General features: G+C 45.9%; 1 protein-coding gene across 13 annotated transcripts in view; it reads right to left on the bottom strand.

The window, feature by feature from the left end:
• Window positions 1–1,051: 1,051 nt before the first annotated feature.
• The window catches only part of AUTS2 (AUTS2, activator of transcription and developmental regulator), a 1,087,944-nt gene continuing 1,073,499 nt past the window's right edge, over window positions 1,052–15,496 (bottom strand). For all 13 annotated transcript variants that reach the window (XM_023534624.1, XM_023534625.1, XM_023534622.1 and 10 more), the window contains 6 exons: window positions 15,207–15,278; window positions 12,068–12,209; window positions 8,873–8,950; window positions 7,827–7,910; window positions 6,451–6,673; window positions 1,052–4,214 (listed from right to left, as the gene is read on the bottom strand). In XM_023534624.1, the coding sequence (XP_023390392.1) occupies window positions 2,966–4,214; window positions 6,451–6,673; window positions 7,827–7,910; window positions 8,873–8,950; window positions 12,068–12,209; window positions 15,207–15,278 (1,848 nt within the window). In that variant the 3' untranslated portion in view covers window positions 1,052–2,965. The remainder of the gene's footprint in view (window positions 4,215–6,450; window positions 6,674–7,826; window positions 7,911–8,872; window positions 8,951–12,067; window positions 12,210–15,206; window positions 15,279–15,496) is intronic.

Below are 15,496 nucleotides of genomic sequence, written 5' to 3'. Positions count from 1 at the left end.
CAGTGAGATCTGCCAGAAACGGCAAATCAAGCCTGATGTTGAGTATCTACAAAGTCCCCAAAATTGCCTGATTTGGGGAAAAAAGTGTTTGCTACATTTTCCAATCCACTAGCTTTTCTTCAAGTTATTTTCTCTAGTCTGGGAGTGAGGTGTTAACATACAGAAGCAAAGCTGCGTGAAGTGGGCCCTTGTCCAAGCAGTCCCTGCTCTGACATCACCAGTTTTCTAAGCCTGCGAGGCTGTCCCCCGCCACCCACCCCCCGACAGGAGTCTCCCAGGTCCCCACTTCCCAAACACCCCTGTGGAGCCCACGCACTCTGCCATCACACAGGAGCCCAGAGCCCCTGGTTTCCGTTCACTTCCATTCCTAACAGCTGGTCAGCACCCCCCCACATCCTGCCAACCCGACTGCTCTCCTTTGTTTTTGCCAGTAAGATACAAACAGCAATCCAAACAGAAATTTCATCAGGCTGACACAATAAAATTGAACAATTTTCACATCTTTTGTTTTCACAAAAAAACATTTTAGAGGAAGAGGGAGAAGTCAGCACACTGATGAGGGATATGCCATGTCATTCTACAAGATACGGAAGTATAGATAGCAAAAAGTATCTGCAAGGTCTTAAGTAACATACAACCGACTGAGTCCACAGAGTGAAAGGCAAAGGAACAAGCAAAGACTGCTGTCAAAGGCCCCAAATCAGATCTGCCATCAACACAGAGAAAGCAAATGCTGAGGTTTGAAGTAGGCCTGGGACACAAAGTACACTTGTTAACTTGGCCCATACACACAACCAAAAAAAAAGCCAAAAGTACCTTTCCAAGATACAGTATTTTGCTTAGAAAATTCCAAAAAAAAAAAAAAATCCACAAATGACCAGGGCACAAATGTTTATAGAAACTAGCTGGCGGGTCATTAGCAGAGCAAGGCAAGGTGGCAGGTCAGCCTTCTGCTCTCACTCGGCTGGGCTCAAGGTGTTTCAAGAGCCAGGTCCTGCAAGTGTGGCTTCTCCCCTACGGTAATGATGGTCATCTGACACACACAAGCCGCTGAAAGCTTAGTTCACATTTTTTAATAACATGGCACAGTTTACATTACACAAGAAGGCTCCGCCGATGAGAACATGCTGAGGACTCAGTCGCTTCACTTTTCTTTTCACATAGGATCTAGAAAGGACTTTATTACATACAGGATAAACAGCAAAAAGGTCTGTATAGAACAATCTCTTTACAATACTGAAAGCTACCACTACAGTTCCAGTGTACATATTCCTTGGATTTTTTTTCCTTTTTAGTTGTTGTCTTTAAAAAAAAAAAAAACAAAAAAGAAAAAAAAAAACACTGCACAACATCTGGAGTTCACAAAATCTGAAGCTCACAACTAAACCTTCAGTTTACTACTAAAATAGATCTCTCTGCTTATTAGAAACAATGGTCTGTAGTTAACTTTTTTTTTTTTTTGCAAAAACAGGATAACAACGTCAGATAGCACTTTAATATACTAGAAGACCAAATGGAACTAATTTTATTTCATACATATATTTTACAGTCCAGTAGACAAGATATATTGTATTTCTCTGCTAGTAAAGTCATATTCTCTCCAAATATGTAGACAAGAGGCTTAATGTATTATAAAAGTATTATGAAGAGACATTAAGATTGATGCAAACTCAAAAAAACACACACGCAAGACTTTTGTCTCTGCCACCTTTCACCCTCTGGAACTCCCCACGGCTGCACAAGGTTGACCTGTTACGGCTTTTCCCAGACTTTATTACCAACTGGAATACGATGAGTCACGTTAGGAAATGTGCGCCTTACATTTGTCGGTTACTGATTGAACACAGTGAAAACACATCCATCATCTGAGAAAACTTGAAGCTTTCTTTCAGGATCTGTTTGGGTGTAAGTAAATCTCATTACAAAACGAGGAGGTGTGTACAGATATGAAGTAGGACACGCTAAAAAACGCATGGCTCCCACATGAGGTGTGTGTGAAATCATGTGACTGATGGTGACGTGATGCTGGCGACCTGTGTCCCCTGATTTTGGCATCTGACAACTCCCATCCTCCCTGGCCCTGCACGCTCATGTCCTCTTTACCTTTCCAGGGGCTGTACTCCACCCCCGGAGCCCACAAGCAGCAACTTCAGATGCAAAGTTTCAGCCTGGGGTCCGATTTGCAAAATAGGATGTTTCTCCGTTTGAAAATAACAAGCAAGGAAAACAGAGTCATATCACGTAAGTGCTTGTTCAGGGAAAATATGACCTTAAGTATGTTGTAAATGGATTTGAAAAGGCTCCTTTGAGTTAGGCGGGCTTTTGTGAAAAGCCCTAACATTCATTGCATAGTTGAAGGGTTTAGCTGTCTATAACAATACATGGGAACACAGCCGCAGCCGACCGTGTTCACTGATATTAAGTTTGCAAAGAGCACATTTTAAGAAGTATTAATGTATTATGTTACTTAATCTTTATCTATTTACATTTGTACAAAGTAAAGCTTTCATCTTACCCTTTTGCATATATGAACCCTTAGCTCATGAAGCAATCTTTTTTTTTTTTACACAACTATGTACACTGCCTTCCCTTCTCATCTGAAAGAGCTTCGCACGACAGATTCTGTGGACTGTTGTTTTCTCCCCAATTATCACCACACTGGTGTGTGTTGTCATCTTCACTGTTTTGGTTCAAATCAAAAAGTTTTACATGAGAAACCAAAGGAGTTGGACACATGAGAACGTATGACTTGGCTAAAAGATCTGAAAAATTTCAACATATAATATACAAAAACATTTCAAAATCTGCACCGAGTCTATACATTTTTTACAAGGGGAAGAGTTAGGGGCGCCTCGTCCCCCAGTCTGTGTCAATGACGCAGGTGTTCTCCTGTCTCTTGCCCTTCCTAGAGTCTGGCATTGTGTCAGTACGGGGGCTCCTTCCACCTCCACGTCCTATTCTCGCCTTATCGAGCTTCAATATCCTTCAGCGTGTGGGAAGGTGGCCTCTCCCTGATCTCTGCTGACAGAGGAGTAGTCCTTCTGGGGGAGACCGGGCGGCCCCCCAGCGTAGAAATGAGCGGGGGAGGCGCGCTCAGCGCTGCCGTTGGCGGGGTCTTGTTCAGGAGCCCGTTCTGGTGCCCCGCGGTGGGGCTGATTCTGGGGTAGTGCATGCTGGGCAGTCCCGGGGTGATGAGGCCGGGGTGGGGCAGATGTCCGTCCAGGGAGGCCGGGTGGACGGGGTGGAGCCGCGTGTGCTCGTAGTCCTCTCTGAGCATGTGCAAGCGCTCCCGCTCATCCAGGTGACCCCCTCGCTCGTGCTCCCGCCGAGGGTCCACAGACAGAGGGTGGTGGTGGTGGTGGTGGTGGTGGTTGTAATCATGAGGCTCCCTGTCCCTGAAGGAGCGGTCAGCTTCGTACAGCCGGGGAGCTGAGAGACGGTGCAGGGGGTCGTTCCTTAGCAGGAAGTCCCTGCCCAGCGGGTCTCTCCGGTGAATGTCGAGTTCTCGGTAGGGATCCCTCAGAGGGTCCCGGATGGGGTCCCAGTGGAAAGAAGGGTACGGGAACCGCTCTCCGCCCGGGATGGGGCTGATGCCCATGAAGGGAGTCATCATGCGAGTCCTGTCCAGGCTGCCGATGCTGTTCATGGGGTGAATGCCCGTCACCCCCACCGTCATGGGCATGGAGGCCAAGGGCCCCGGGTGCACACTGGACGAGGAGCTGGGAGGAGGCGGCTCCGAGGACCGGTGAGCCTGGGGGGCCTCCGGAGGGAGGTCGTGGTCTTCCTTGCGCTCCTCCTTGACCTTGACCTCTGAGTTCTTCTTGGGATTCTCATAGGCCGGCTCGCTCTTGCGCTGCTCAGCCTCGCGGCTCGAGGTGCTGCTGGGCCTGGTGCTCTCCACGACGGGGGTCCGCACGTAGGGTGACGGCACCCGGGCCAGCTGCTTGGCCTCTTCGCTCACGGCTCGCCCCTCGTGGCCATGGCTGTCCTTCTCGGGCAGGTGGCCCTCCTTCGCCTTGTGCTCCTCAGCGGTCAGGTCCTTGCGGGACTCCTGGTGGTCCCTCTCCCTCTCTTTGGATTTGTCTTTCTCGCGAGCCTCAGTGTTCAGATGACCCCTGATCTGTTCAGTGGAGCTGCGGGTGTGGCCCAGGGTGCTCACTGGGAGAATGGGTGCTGGTGAAGGGTGGCTGGAGTGTCTTTTCTCAACACTTTCCCTGGGGAAGAAAGAGGGAAACGGGAAGCAAGTGAAACGGGCTTGTCAGCCTGGCAAGGGGCTGCCAATGAAATGGTGGCGTGAAAAGGACGGGCTCGGGTCTGGTTCCCATGGTCGCCGAGGCAGCCGGACGTGCCTTTTGTATGACAAAACCAGCCACCCTGACCTTACTTACCTAAACTGTAGAAACAGCTTTATAAGGGTGAAGCGCTAGGGATAAGGGTGAACGGGAGGGTCTGAGGGGGAAAATAATTTTCTCTACATGTAAGGGTCACGTGTCTCAATCAAGACCACAGAGGAAGAGCTTTCAGAAAGCCAAAATGACCCGATGCGGTTAAGGAGTCAGTGATGTGGCAATACAGCCAGCCTCAGGACCAGTGCTGAGAATAAAGTTGTAAGAGCCCAAACACAAACATGACCTTCCATCCAACTCTGCGATACAGAGCTCGTGGGAGGAAGAGTTTAATGTGACTATTACGGGAGCTTCTCTCTCTTGACATCTGGACAAATAGCTGGTTTCAGAGTAAAAGAAAGACTCAGAGACGGCACAATCTCCAAGATGTAGTGTATGAGGGGGTTTGAAAGGAAACAATCTTTCGGGTTGCAAAAAGCTACGTTTGCATTAGGAAGGACAAGAAAGCTAACAACCAATGAGAAGAAGATGGAGAAAGCCAGTAGGAAACAGACACGAAACCTCATGGGCGAAGTGGAGAACAATTTTAAGAGCATCTGTCAATGAAAATGTGAAAGAAGAATTTGAGAGACCTGTCTCAGGCTTAAGAGTACTGGGCACGAAATGCAGAGCGGCAGAATGACAAGGTAGAGCCTGAAGAGGGAAGGTCGAGTAAGAATGCAGCGAGTCTTGGGCAGCACCAGGCAGATGTGGGAAGCTGAGGGGCCACAGCAGGGGACTATGGCTTTCCCTACCCATTCTGTTTCTAGCCCACCTGCAGAGGCTAAGAAGGACATCTTTAAAAGGTAAGATTAAAGAACAGTGTATTTTACTAGGTTTCCTGACTTTAATCCGAAAGGTCATTTGACTCCGTCAAGAAAAACGTGAGAAGGCGTGCTGCCACATCCTGTTTTCTCCTCTCGGCAGCCTCGCTACGTACGGACAGCCCCTGGGCTAAGGCACGTCCACGCTGGATGTGCCCCACTCTGGCAGTCCATAGCTCAGAGCCGCACATTATAAATGGTCTTCCCGCTGGCTAAGAGATTTTTATCATACTGCGCTAAAGGAATATTCATCTTTTTCTTTAAGAAAGAAATCAGTTAGCGTGATGGCCTAGGAGGAATACTGACTAATCTGTCACATTTAGAGACTGCAAAGTTGAATTCTTTTAAATCACAAAGATACACACACATATACACACGATATACCCAATAAAGAAAAATTAAAGACTGGGATCATATTTGAGTCTGAAGTACCAAAAGGAAATTGTTGTTAGGAATTTTCTGTCAAGCGGATTTTGTGTATTCCTTATCAGTTCGTTCAAAGTGAAAATATCCTGAAGGAAGAAAAAGGGACATGTTGTCAAGAATGCTTAAGACATTCTTCAGGAAAAAACACTGTGAGACGTTTTCCTCTTTAAGGCTACTCCTTTTTTAGGCATGGGTTACCAAGTACAGACATAAAAATGGTTAGTAAAATTAATTATCCACTGGAAAACCAAAACCAAAACCAAAAATCCTCGTTGATGTTTCACTAAGTCTAGGTTAGCAAACTTTTATTAGTCACCTGTGAGGATTTGCGTTTGAACAAAATTTCAGAAAAATATGATGAGACAATGCAAACATGACTTTCTAGAAGAAAACAAAAAGAAAGAGAGAGAAAGAGAGAGAAAAACCTATGGATGATTTAATGGACTGCACGAACTTGAAAGCAAACATGGTACTGATTCATGCCGTGTGCGTTTGGTCCAACACTCCAACTATCTTTCAGAGAAAGATTCATATCTGGATGCGCTAACGCTCACAGGGGCTTTGGAGGCTCTACCTGTGTGACTGTGTCTGAGTCGGGAGCGTCTCGTCTCACTCTGCTACGGCTGTGTCCTACTGTCACGATGCACTCTGGGACATGGTGGGCCTGGGCACTGAGCTGGCCCCGGCTGTGCACAGACGGAGCCGAGGCTCTGGGGCCAGCTGAAGCACAAGGCTGGGACAGGGAGGGTGGATGGCCAGTTCTCGGCACAGAGCGGGCTCCCCCAGTGGGACTCGAGAGCGGTTTCTTTCCGTACCTTTCTTTGTCATCTTTACTAACAGATGAGTCTCGTTTATCTACATCTCTATCTCTGTCATGAGCTGCAGCGGACGCGCTACGCTCCAGCTCCCCTGGCTTCAGCCAGGGCGGAGGGGTCGGGAACGACGGAGGCGTTCGGTGCAGCCGGTTCCAGGGCTCGTGAGGGCTGCTAAAGTTCTGCACACTGGGGCCATCCTTGTGGCCGAACATTGAGTTGGGTGCTGAAATGGTGAAGTGGAGAACAAAAAGGTTTAAGAGAAATTATATAATCTGCTGTAATGAAGGTACTTACCAAAAAACTTTTAACAGCATTCAGAGTTAAAATGAATACATATTATTGGGAGCTGGAAAAGGAAAGGAGATTAACAAATTCATTAGAGGAACGCTTGTCCTACACTGAGATGTAGCTCACAGCTTTTTCTTTTTTTTCTTTTTTAACCAAAGGCCAAGGGGTGGGAGGGGGAAGATTAAACAGGAAAGGGAAATGGGTATCGAGATTACCTAATTAAACACATCTGTGCATGCAGGAGTCCCAAGCATGCAGAAGGGTGTGTTCTGATGGTGTGACTTAGATTAATAATGCTCGACTCAGAGCAGAATTCAGGGTTATCCGCTACCTACTACGACCCTGCTAATGTGACTGCCACTCTTTCCACAACTTTAGCAAACTAAAACGAGTGTCACCAGACACCAGATAGGGCCCTGACCTCAACAGACGGATGCATAAGGTCTCCGCTCTAGACGGAATTGTGACGGCTGCTTACAGCTGCATTTTAGGTCTCCTGTACCCGGAGACTGTGACATATGGATGGCATGAAAGGAAACAAGTTAAATGTGTTTTAATCACTGACTAAATGTTTAGAACATGAACAGGTGTTGCAACTCTTTTCCTTTTTGAGACAGACTTTTTAGTAGTAGAAAATAACACAATCCAGGTTATGGAGCACAAAATGTTGTCAGTTCTTGGCTCTCCTGAGTTTCACTGGGCTTTTTCAATCCCACTAATGCCAAAGGCAAGATGAAATTTAAAAGTTGTTTTCACTTCTAATGGGAGTTGTAGCTGGAGTCTGGGATGGTAGAGAAGAACATGGATGAAACTGAATTTTAGCAAACTTTCTGGAGTCAATTAACTACCTTACCTCTCCTGACCCTCGGTAACATACATGAACAGCGGACTATCCTTAAAACGTTGGTTTTGATGTAAACGCACACTTCTACCTAGCTCCATTGTTTAGGCCTGCTTTTGCAACGATATAACCTCGATTTATTTCCCAGGAGAGTACTTTCCTTTTTATCTGGAAAGGTCTTGGACAACAGACAGGTCAGAGGAGGTAAATGGTCCATGGCAGACTGTAAAAAGTTAGAGGTACTCACTAACTGAAGGGTTTCCAAGGCCCCCGAAGGCGTTGCCACCAACCGCTGCGAGGCCAGTGAACGTAGACGGCCGGTTGAAAGGCTCTGTGAACGAGATGGGGAGGACATGGCTGCAGGATGCTGCTGTGTAAGGGACAGGAGGGCTTCCTGGGAGCCTGGTGGGGTGATGCAGGCTCCTCGCCCCCTACACTCAGACCTCATCGGTCTCACTTCTATCGGATCAGGCAAAAGATTTTCACTACACTTGGCCTGAGGCATAGGATTAGCAAAATAGTCACACAAGCTCCTTTCTAAGAACTATGCAATTTGCCCCATTTCTCTTTTGCCAGGTGGGGAACACGGCTTACACCACATGTTCTAAGATGTCTTCCTGCCTTGTCTCCCCTCTTCCGGGAATGTGCTCTGTAGGTGCTAATGAACAGAAATAAGATAACATCTTAAAATAAATAAATCAGTGATGAAGTCTAAAGGCTCACGCATTTACACACCCTGTGACTGGGCACGCCACCGGCTGCACCTGCTTGTACGCGTGCAGAAAATACCAAATCAGTTAACGGCCACGAATAAAGCGGCCCCTTCACCAGGGACGGTAACGTCTTAGTAGGGCAGTGAAATGTAAAGTGATTAAAAATAGTGGGTAATGACTCTTCATAACATCATCTTGTCTGTCTGTCCACCTACAGGAGGTGCCCACACATATGGGACAGGAGTTCACCCTCTTCCTCCCCTGGGCGAAAACGGGCTGCTGTCAACGTGGGTCCCCTGAGGTGCGGAGCGTGGCTTTCACTCACCGCACCATCCATCGTTTCAGACAGAACTACTACTGAATACAGACCTATACACCTTTAAGAACGTGCTATCAGAGGTGCTGAAATCCTGAAGATGGAGGACACATAGTCAAACATCTACAAGATCACCATCATCTCCCTAGTAGTAAGCGAGGTTTCTAAGACAACAGTCAACTCGCCAGGAAGTGCAGCAGGAGTGCAGTAAACAAAGGCTTTCTGAAATACACACGTCATTTCCCGTCACCTTGGGCAACTCACCTAGGTGAGCAGCAGGGTTGAGGAAGTTGCTGTGATGAGGAGGTGGCCCAAAAGGGGTCCCAGTTGGATGTGCAGCACCTGTGAAGTCAAACATGACAGAATTAGATTTCCTAGAAAGCCAACTTCTACCATGCCTAAGGACCCCATGAGAGAATGCTTTAAAGTAAGGACATGCCTAGAGTCCCCCCGGGCAACACAGCAGGGAAGAAATGTGCTTGTTAGGAAGCAGAAAATAAATCACCCCCTTTCCTCTTCCTGAGCTGGGCTGGTCACCACCAAGAAGAGTTGTTACTTTTGCGGTGCCGACACACAGTATAGGAAACATTGAGAAACACTACCGGTGATGGTGGCGGAGGTTCTATAACCAAATAAGTTTGGAGAAACGCCAGGCTAGAAATGTAAACAGGGTTCTTCACTGAAGGACTGTGAGCCATGGCTATGTTCACAGGTTCATTCATTCACTCAGAGGGGAACATCTGGCCGTGGACTATTTTCTTCATAGAGCATCTCGGGAAGCAAGTATTTCCCTTCGAGAAACACTGTTATACAAACTGTACACTCTATAATTCTTGGCTTAGGAGCAGCTGTCATGAAGCTGCATATCTTTTCTTGAAAATGTGTTAGCTGTCATGGCCACACTGAAGGGCATTATAAGACTCAGTCCTGTGCAACTCGGGGCTGTGAGTTATATACCAGGTTATGGGAGAGGAAGTCCTCCAATTTCTCTCAGTCTCTGGTGCTGGGAAGAGCTAGTTTACTCATCTGTTCTTGGGTACCAGTAATCTTATAACTGGCTCCATTAGTCTTTGCCCACCAGAAAGCTCAGCTCTAACTTAGTGGTCTTCTTCCCTTTGTTTTTCCTTTTATCCACATTTCCTCCTCTACCTTATATTTTGTTTTAAACAGTACATATTTCTTCAAGAGGCCTCAAATCTTTTTCTTGAAGAAAGATGAGAAAGGAAAGAGGGCAAGAGGGACAGTGTGTATGCATGTCAGTTTGGGAAGGATAGTATTTCTAAGAGCTTAGGGCATCAAATTGGCTTGTGAATGTGCAGCTGATAGTTCACGAGGCAAGCTCTCTGGGAGGCAGGCTTGGCTCCAGACAAGAGACTGGCCAAGGTCATCTGAAGAAGCCTCTTTAGTTCATTTCAGGCATTAGTATCCAATGGCAAGACTAAAGTGGCTGAATTTAACAAGCGTGTGCAAATTATACATACCAGTTAAAAATTTTGCCAAATAACCACTTGGGGCAAAATACAATATTGTTTTTACACTGTAAAAGATTACCTTCCAGAACGGAAGTAAAACAGGGCCTGAATGAATTTACTAATAACTATTTCATAATCCCTTGCATTCTAAGTTCTTATAAACAAGCATAAGTTCCTTCAGGAAGATGGAGTGAATGGAGGAAGGTCACCCTCCCAAAAGCCTATAAACTCAATTTATGTTCTGGATTGTTGTTCCCCAGCCTGCAAAGGCCTGTGGGCCTGGGGTGCGGAGGAGCCACATGGCAATGGTGCACATCTGTCCTGGTCACGGTGTCTCAGAACTGGAAAGCACCTGTTCTCTGTCCAGCCCTAGGTGGTGACTTATTCTCCACACAGAACGTGCAAAAATGATACCCCGTCTTCAGAGAGCGGATGGAGCCCAGCGTATTCGTTAGGTATTAATAGTATTGCCAGCTAAATAAAAATTTGGCTGCATGCTGTCTGTGTAGTATAAGCTAATTAATGCTTCCATGAAGACGGGAGCTTTGTTCAGCCCAGGGCCCCTAGGGTACCTTGCAGTTCCAGAATTACTGAAGTAGAAGAAGCCAATTCATCCGCTTGGCTCAAATGGAAGCCAGGGAGAAATCTCTCTGTTTCTCTCCAAAAATTGCTCTTAATGTAGCTCTGTCTCAGAGCCTAGGTGCCATGGTAACAAAGCCTTCAAATATGTCCCTAGACAGAACTGACAAAAAAACCTGAGACCCTAGCAAATTCCATCTGCCCTCAAGGGTGATTCCTTTGCTTTGGCAACAAAGCCCATTAAAGCGATGATTTCTTGCAATGTGGGTGTTTCTCTCTTCCTGAATGGCAGAGCTGTAGTTCCACCAAAATGAGTCTTGGATAAAAGCCTGGGAAGGCAGCAGGCAGGATGGGTTTGAAACTTGTTCCGTAAGGATGAGAAGTAGAGGGCCCCTTGGATAGTCATGTCCAGAAAAAAAATTCTACTTAGCACAGCAGGTATTAAGTGATGGAGCTGGCCACTAGAGCGAGCTCAGTGGAGTCATTTACAAGTGTCCCAAAATAGTTTTAGAAAAGACTGAATGATAAGGAAACTCTGATACAGGGAGGGTTGTTCTCTACCTAATACTCCTCATAGCCGCTGCCTTTTGTCCGCATGTGCCCGAAGGAGAAGCGCAGCGCTATCTGAGCAGTGATCCTCAGCACCCGCACCCCACCCCAGGCTCCGGCACACCTAAGGGTCACTTGGGAGTGTGCGTTCTAGGAAGCTGACGAACAGATCTCTTGGGTGTTTTACGCCCTGTCCCCGTCTAAATTTTGACTCCCCCAAAACTTAACTACTAATATCCTGCTGTTGACCAGATGCCTTATCCATAATATAAACAGTCGATGAACTCGACAAAAGTATTATTAAGAAAATACATTTACAGTACTGTATGTATTCACTGAGAAAAAAAATCCACGTATAAGTGAACCCACATAGTTCAAACCGTGTTGTTTGAGGGTCAACTGTATTTCTTTACCTTCTTCTACCCTTAAAACACAGTATGACCGAGCATCATGGTGCACAATTACTGAGTGTTCTGTGGGCGCCAGCAGAAACGGCAGCCACATCCTTACAAAAGTCCTCGCCTTACTGCCTTCTGGTTTGCCCTTGCAAGCATTCTGATCTTTTTTCAATAGTTTGACGTGCTTATGAGTTATACTGGCTTAATATAGAAGCAAATAATGAGCTGAAGCAATATGAGTCCCCTAAGGAAAAGATGATCTTTTTTTCCTTCTTAATGAAAGAGGGCACATCAACGAAGGAAGGTCCACTGCCCTAGATGTGCTGCGATGTGGCCTTGCAAGCCCGCACAAATCGTATCATTTTAGGGAGTGATTGAACAGTGGGCCAGAGCATAAATATAATTTATTGAGCTGCCCGAGAAGGACATTTCTCAGCTCTTCCCTGCCCCTCTGAACTCACCAGCGGCAGAGAACAAAGTCGAAGGCCGTGCCAGGTCATGGGGGTGGTGGATGGCTCCGAAGAGACTGGGGCCTGGAGGACGGCTCAGGAACTCGGGTTTCAGTCCGAAGTCCAGTTTATGTGGGTCTGACTGCATCTGTTTCTAAAGCGGCAAGGGAGAGAATAAAAGATGACACCCCAAGAGAAACAACAGAGAATAAAGTCACTAACGAAGAGGCTGAGACAGAGAGGAAACTGAACGATGCACTCGGGCTCCAAGCCCGAGTCAGGTTCAAGTTTACGAATGCCGGGAGGACACGGCAACCCACACACCAGTTGACCCTCAATGCCAGAAGAGCAGGTCAGCCTAAGAGAGTGCTTGCTATTGGGTATTGCCTTTCAAGTCAGAAATGTCAAGCGGCAAAACTAGTGTTCACTCTTTGAGGTTACACGGTTTGAAGAAGAAAACCATATCCTATTTAATCAAATCACCGCCCCTCCCAAGCAGCTTATTATTTGCTGTGAAGGGCCATTTTAGCGAGTTTTTAAATGATAGTATTTTATTAGGAATTCTGCCCGAGTAATCTTCTGTGTAAATTAATTGTTTAATGACTCTTTGCCATACTCTAATAGATCACAGTACATTAGTAACCGAAAGTTATAAAGAAATATTTGCATGCCTACAAGCTAATTTTCAAATGATCACTGTTACATAATTTTAAAAAACAAACAGAAACTAAGTAGGGATATCAATTTAACTAATAGGGGGTCTTTCTTTGCCTACTACCCCCAATTACTTGAGAAAGAAGAGATCAGTCCAAACCAGTAAACCACCAAGAACCTCATGTGAAGACGTGAAGTTCTTGCCATCGACTGCGGTCACTCCTCTTATTTATACACCCACCCTCGAGCTGATCCGTCAGCTCACCCTCCTCTAAAGCTGTTGAATTGGCTCCTAATCTGCCTCTTGATTCCTTCACCCCGCATCCTTCTTGAGGCCCGCAGCCTCTCAAACAGCATGGTTTCAAAGTTGCCCCACCTTCTTGATTCTCAATAGCCTTCTCCGAATCAGTTTCACACCTCCTTGGCCAAGCAGCAGCACCCCGCCGGGCCAGGGATCCGAAGCTCCGAGTTTCCCTTCCCTTGCCACACCTCTCTGCTTTCCAGGCCCCGACTCCTTCACAGCCCTTAGCCTGCTTCTGACTCCCCTGCTTCCAGTCTCTTAGACGTATCTGATGCTCTCAGTCCATTTGGCTCCAGTCTACCTCAACTGCCCCATGTTCTGCTATACATAAATCCTTGTTCACTGTACAATAAAGTCAACAAGGTGGCAGCTAATCCAGCATGTGCGAGAATCGGAGACAAGTCTGCTATTCCCTCACTAAGAAAAGTCATCCCACTCATCCATCATACCTATTTAAAATGAAACCTACTTGGCACCTCAAACTGGAAACAATCCCCCTTGAAGCAGACAGCATGGTCATCATTTTTTTATGCACATACTGATCCTCCCTACTGAACCCTAATATCAGGATATATGAGTGCCCGCTTAGCCTGGCATAGTAAGGAGCCAGCAGGCAGTAGGCTCTCTCAATAAATACTTGGTAAGTGACTAAAAGAATGAGTAAATGAACATTAAAGAAAAAGGTACCAATGGAGCTTGTGGAGTACACAGAGTTTGCTGGAAAGGGAAGATGAACAGCTATCTCATGTGTAAGGTCTTCCTAACTGAACTGGGATAATGAAGGTTTTAGCCACCAGAGACACTTTCATGGAAAAGAAGTTGCTAAAGGGGCACACACAACATCCTTCATCACTTTTAACCAAAGGAGTTACAGGAGGAAGTGTCTTACCTACCGTTCCACTAACCATATCGTCCAGAACACAAAGTGAATGGAACTAAGTGTCAAAGTCTAGTTAGCTCTTCACAGTACACACATTTTCTAACTGAGGTTAGAAACCATCAGGTTTCTAATTAAACCTCACCTAACAATAAAAGTGAGCAAAACTCTCTGATGGGGTGTTATGAGAAACAGAAGGTATTTGGCACCAAAACAAATATCTTAGTGACCTCGTTTGCTGAAGTTGGTTTTTTAAAAAAGTCATTTAACCGTGTTTTAGAAAAACATTTCTGTGATGACTAGCTCTCTCTCCATGTCTATTCTTTTATTATTCTCATAATGGCTCCCAAATGCTGTTAGGACTAAAAGCTTATTATTGAAAAATAGATTAACTGAAGCTTATGGGAACTGACTGGTCGTTTACTCTCATATTTCTAAGCATGGTTACCCAGACTGTAAACACCCAGACTATAAAATCTGGACTAGTCTGTCACTTTGTTCCCTAAGCCAACCAGTGATACCATATTTGGTCACCTGCAAGAGTTCCTGATCTCTTCCCTACTGTATCATAAAGGCCTGGTAAAGCAGGGAATGTATTTTTCTGCCTGATGAAAATAGATAAAAAAGAAACATCCTCTGCAGATAGGAAAGGTAACTGGACAGACGATGGTTCTGACAAGTACTGACTATATTCTTAACCACTGACATGTCATCGGGAGGACTAATTAGTGTGGAAAGGTCACTGCAAACCAAATATGACTTCTATAAGAGTCATTTTTAGTACTACGCTTTGCTAATGGAAGTGCCATAGCATCATATAGGGTATAACTTACTTGATCATTTTCCAAAAGCGTAAAATGAAAAGAATGCACCAATTCTTACAGGAAAGAAAACTTTCACATATAGCTCCTCCCACTTGGCTCCACTCCACCTCAAACACCTTTCTGTTCGGCTTTAAATAAATCCTTGTCCCGCTGTACAATAAAGTCAACAAAGAGGCATGCGGTCCACGTATTTTCCCAAAACCTTGATTTCAGGAGCTAACCTAGATTTAAGCTCTTTAGATCAGCAGGATAACAAAATCATTTTTTTTTTTTAAAGGAAAAGTATCAGGGAGTTATTGGTTTGCTTCCTTTTTGTCATTTTGTGGTGGTTTCCCTAATTAATAGCAAGATTTCCAAATAGCTTTTCCAAGAGATACTTGATCTTTCTGGCCAGTGAGTCTTTAGAATCCATTTAAATACCTCCTTAGTAGGGCGATCACGCGCCCTCGAGACTCGGTCCCCGAACTCCCCGGAAGAGGAAAAGGCAAGACTGACCTTGACTTTCTGTTGGTGGTGGTAGATCTGCCAGGCGATGTGAACATGCATAGCACACCACTTCCCTGGTTTCTGGAACAAGAAAGAGCAACATGGTCAGAAGGAAGACCTTTCTGAGAAAACTGTCTTCAATTTCCCCAAAGCTTTCAGCAGCTTTTGGCTGCAGAGGCTTTTTTCACAAAACAAGAGTGCTCTCTGTTCCCTCTAAGTGCCTTCTGCCAGCAGCTCTCCAGTGCCCAGGCCTGAGGGTGCCACAGTCAGCGCCACTTCTCCCCCTGCGGGAGCCTGAG

The sequence above is a fragment of the Pteropus vampyrus genome, unplaced genomic scaffold, assembly GCF_000151845.1.
Source record: "Pteropus vampyrus isolate Shadow unplaced genomic scaffold, Pvam_2.0 Scaffold128, whole genome shotgun sequence".
Lineage (NCBI taxonomy): Eukaryota > Metazoa > Chordata > Mammalia > Chiroptera > Pteropodidae > Pteropus > Pteropus vampyrus.
This window is presented reverse-complemented; position numbering and strand designations above follow the sequence as displayed.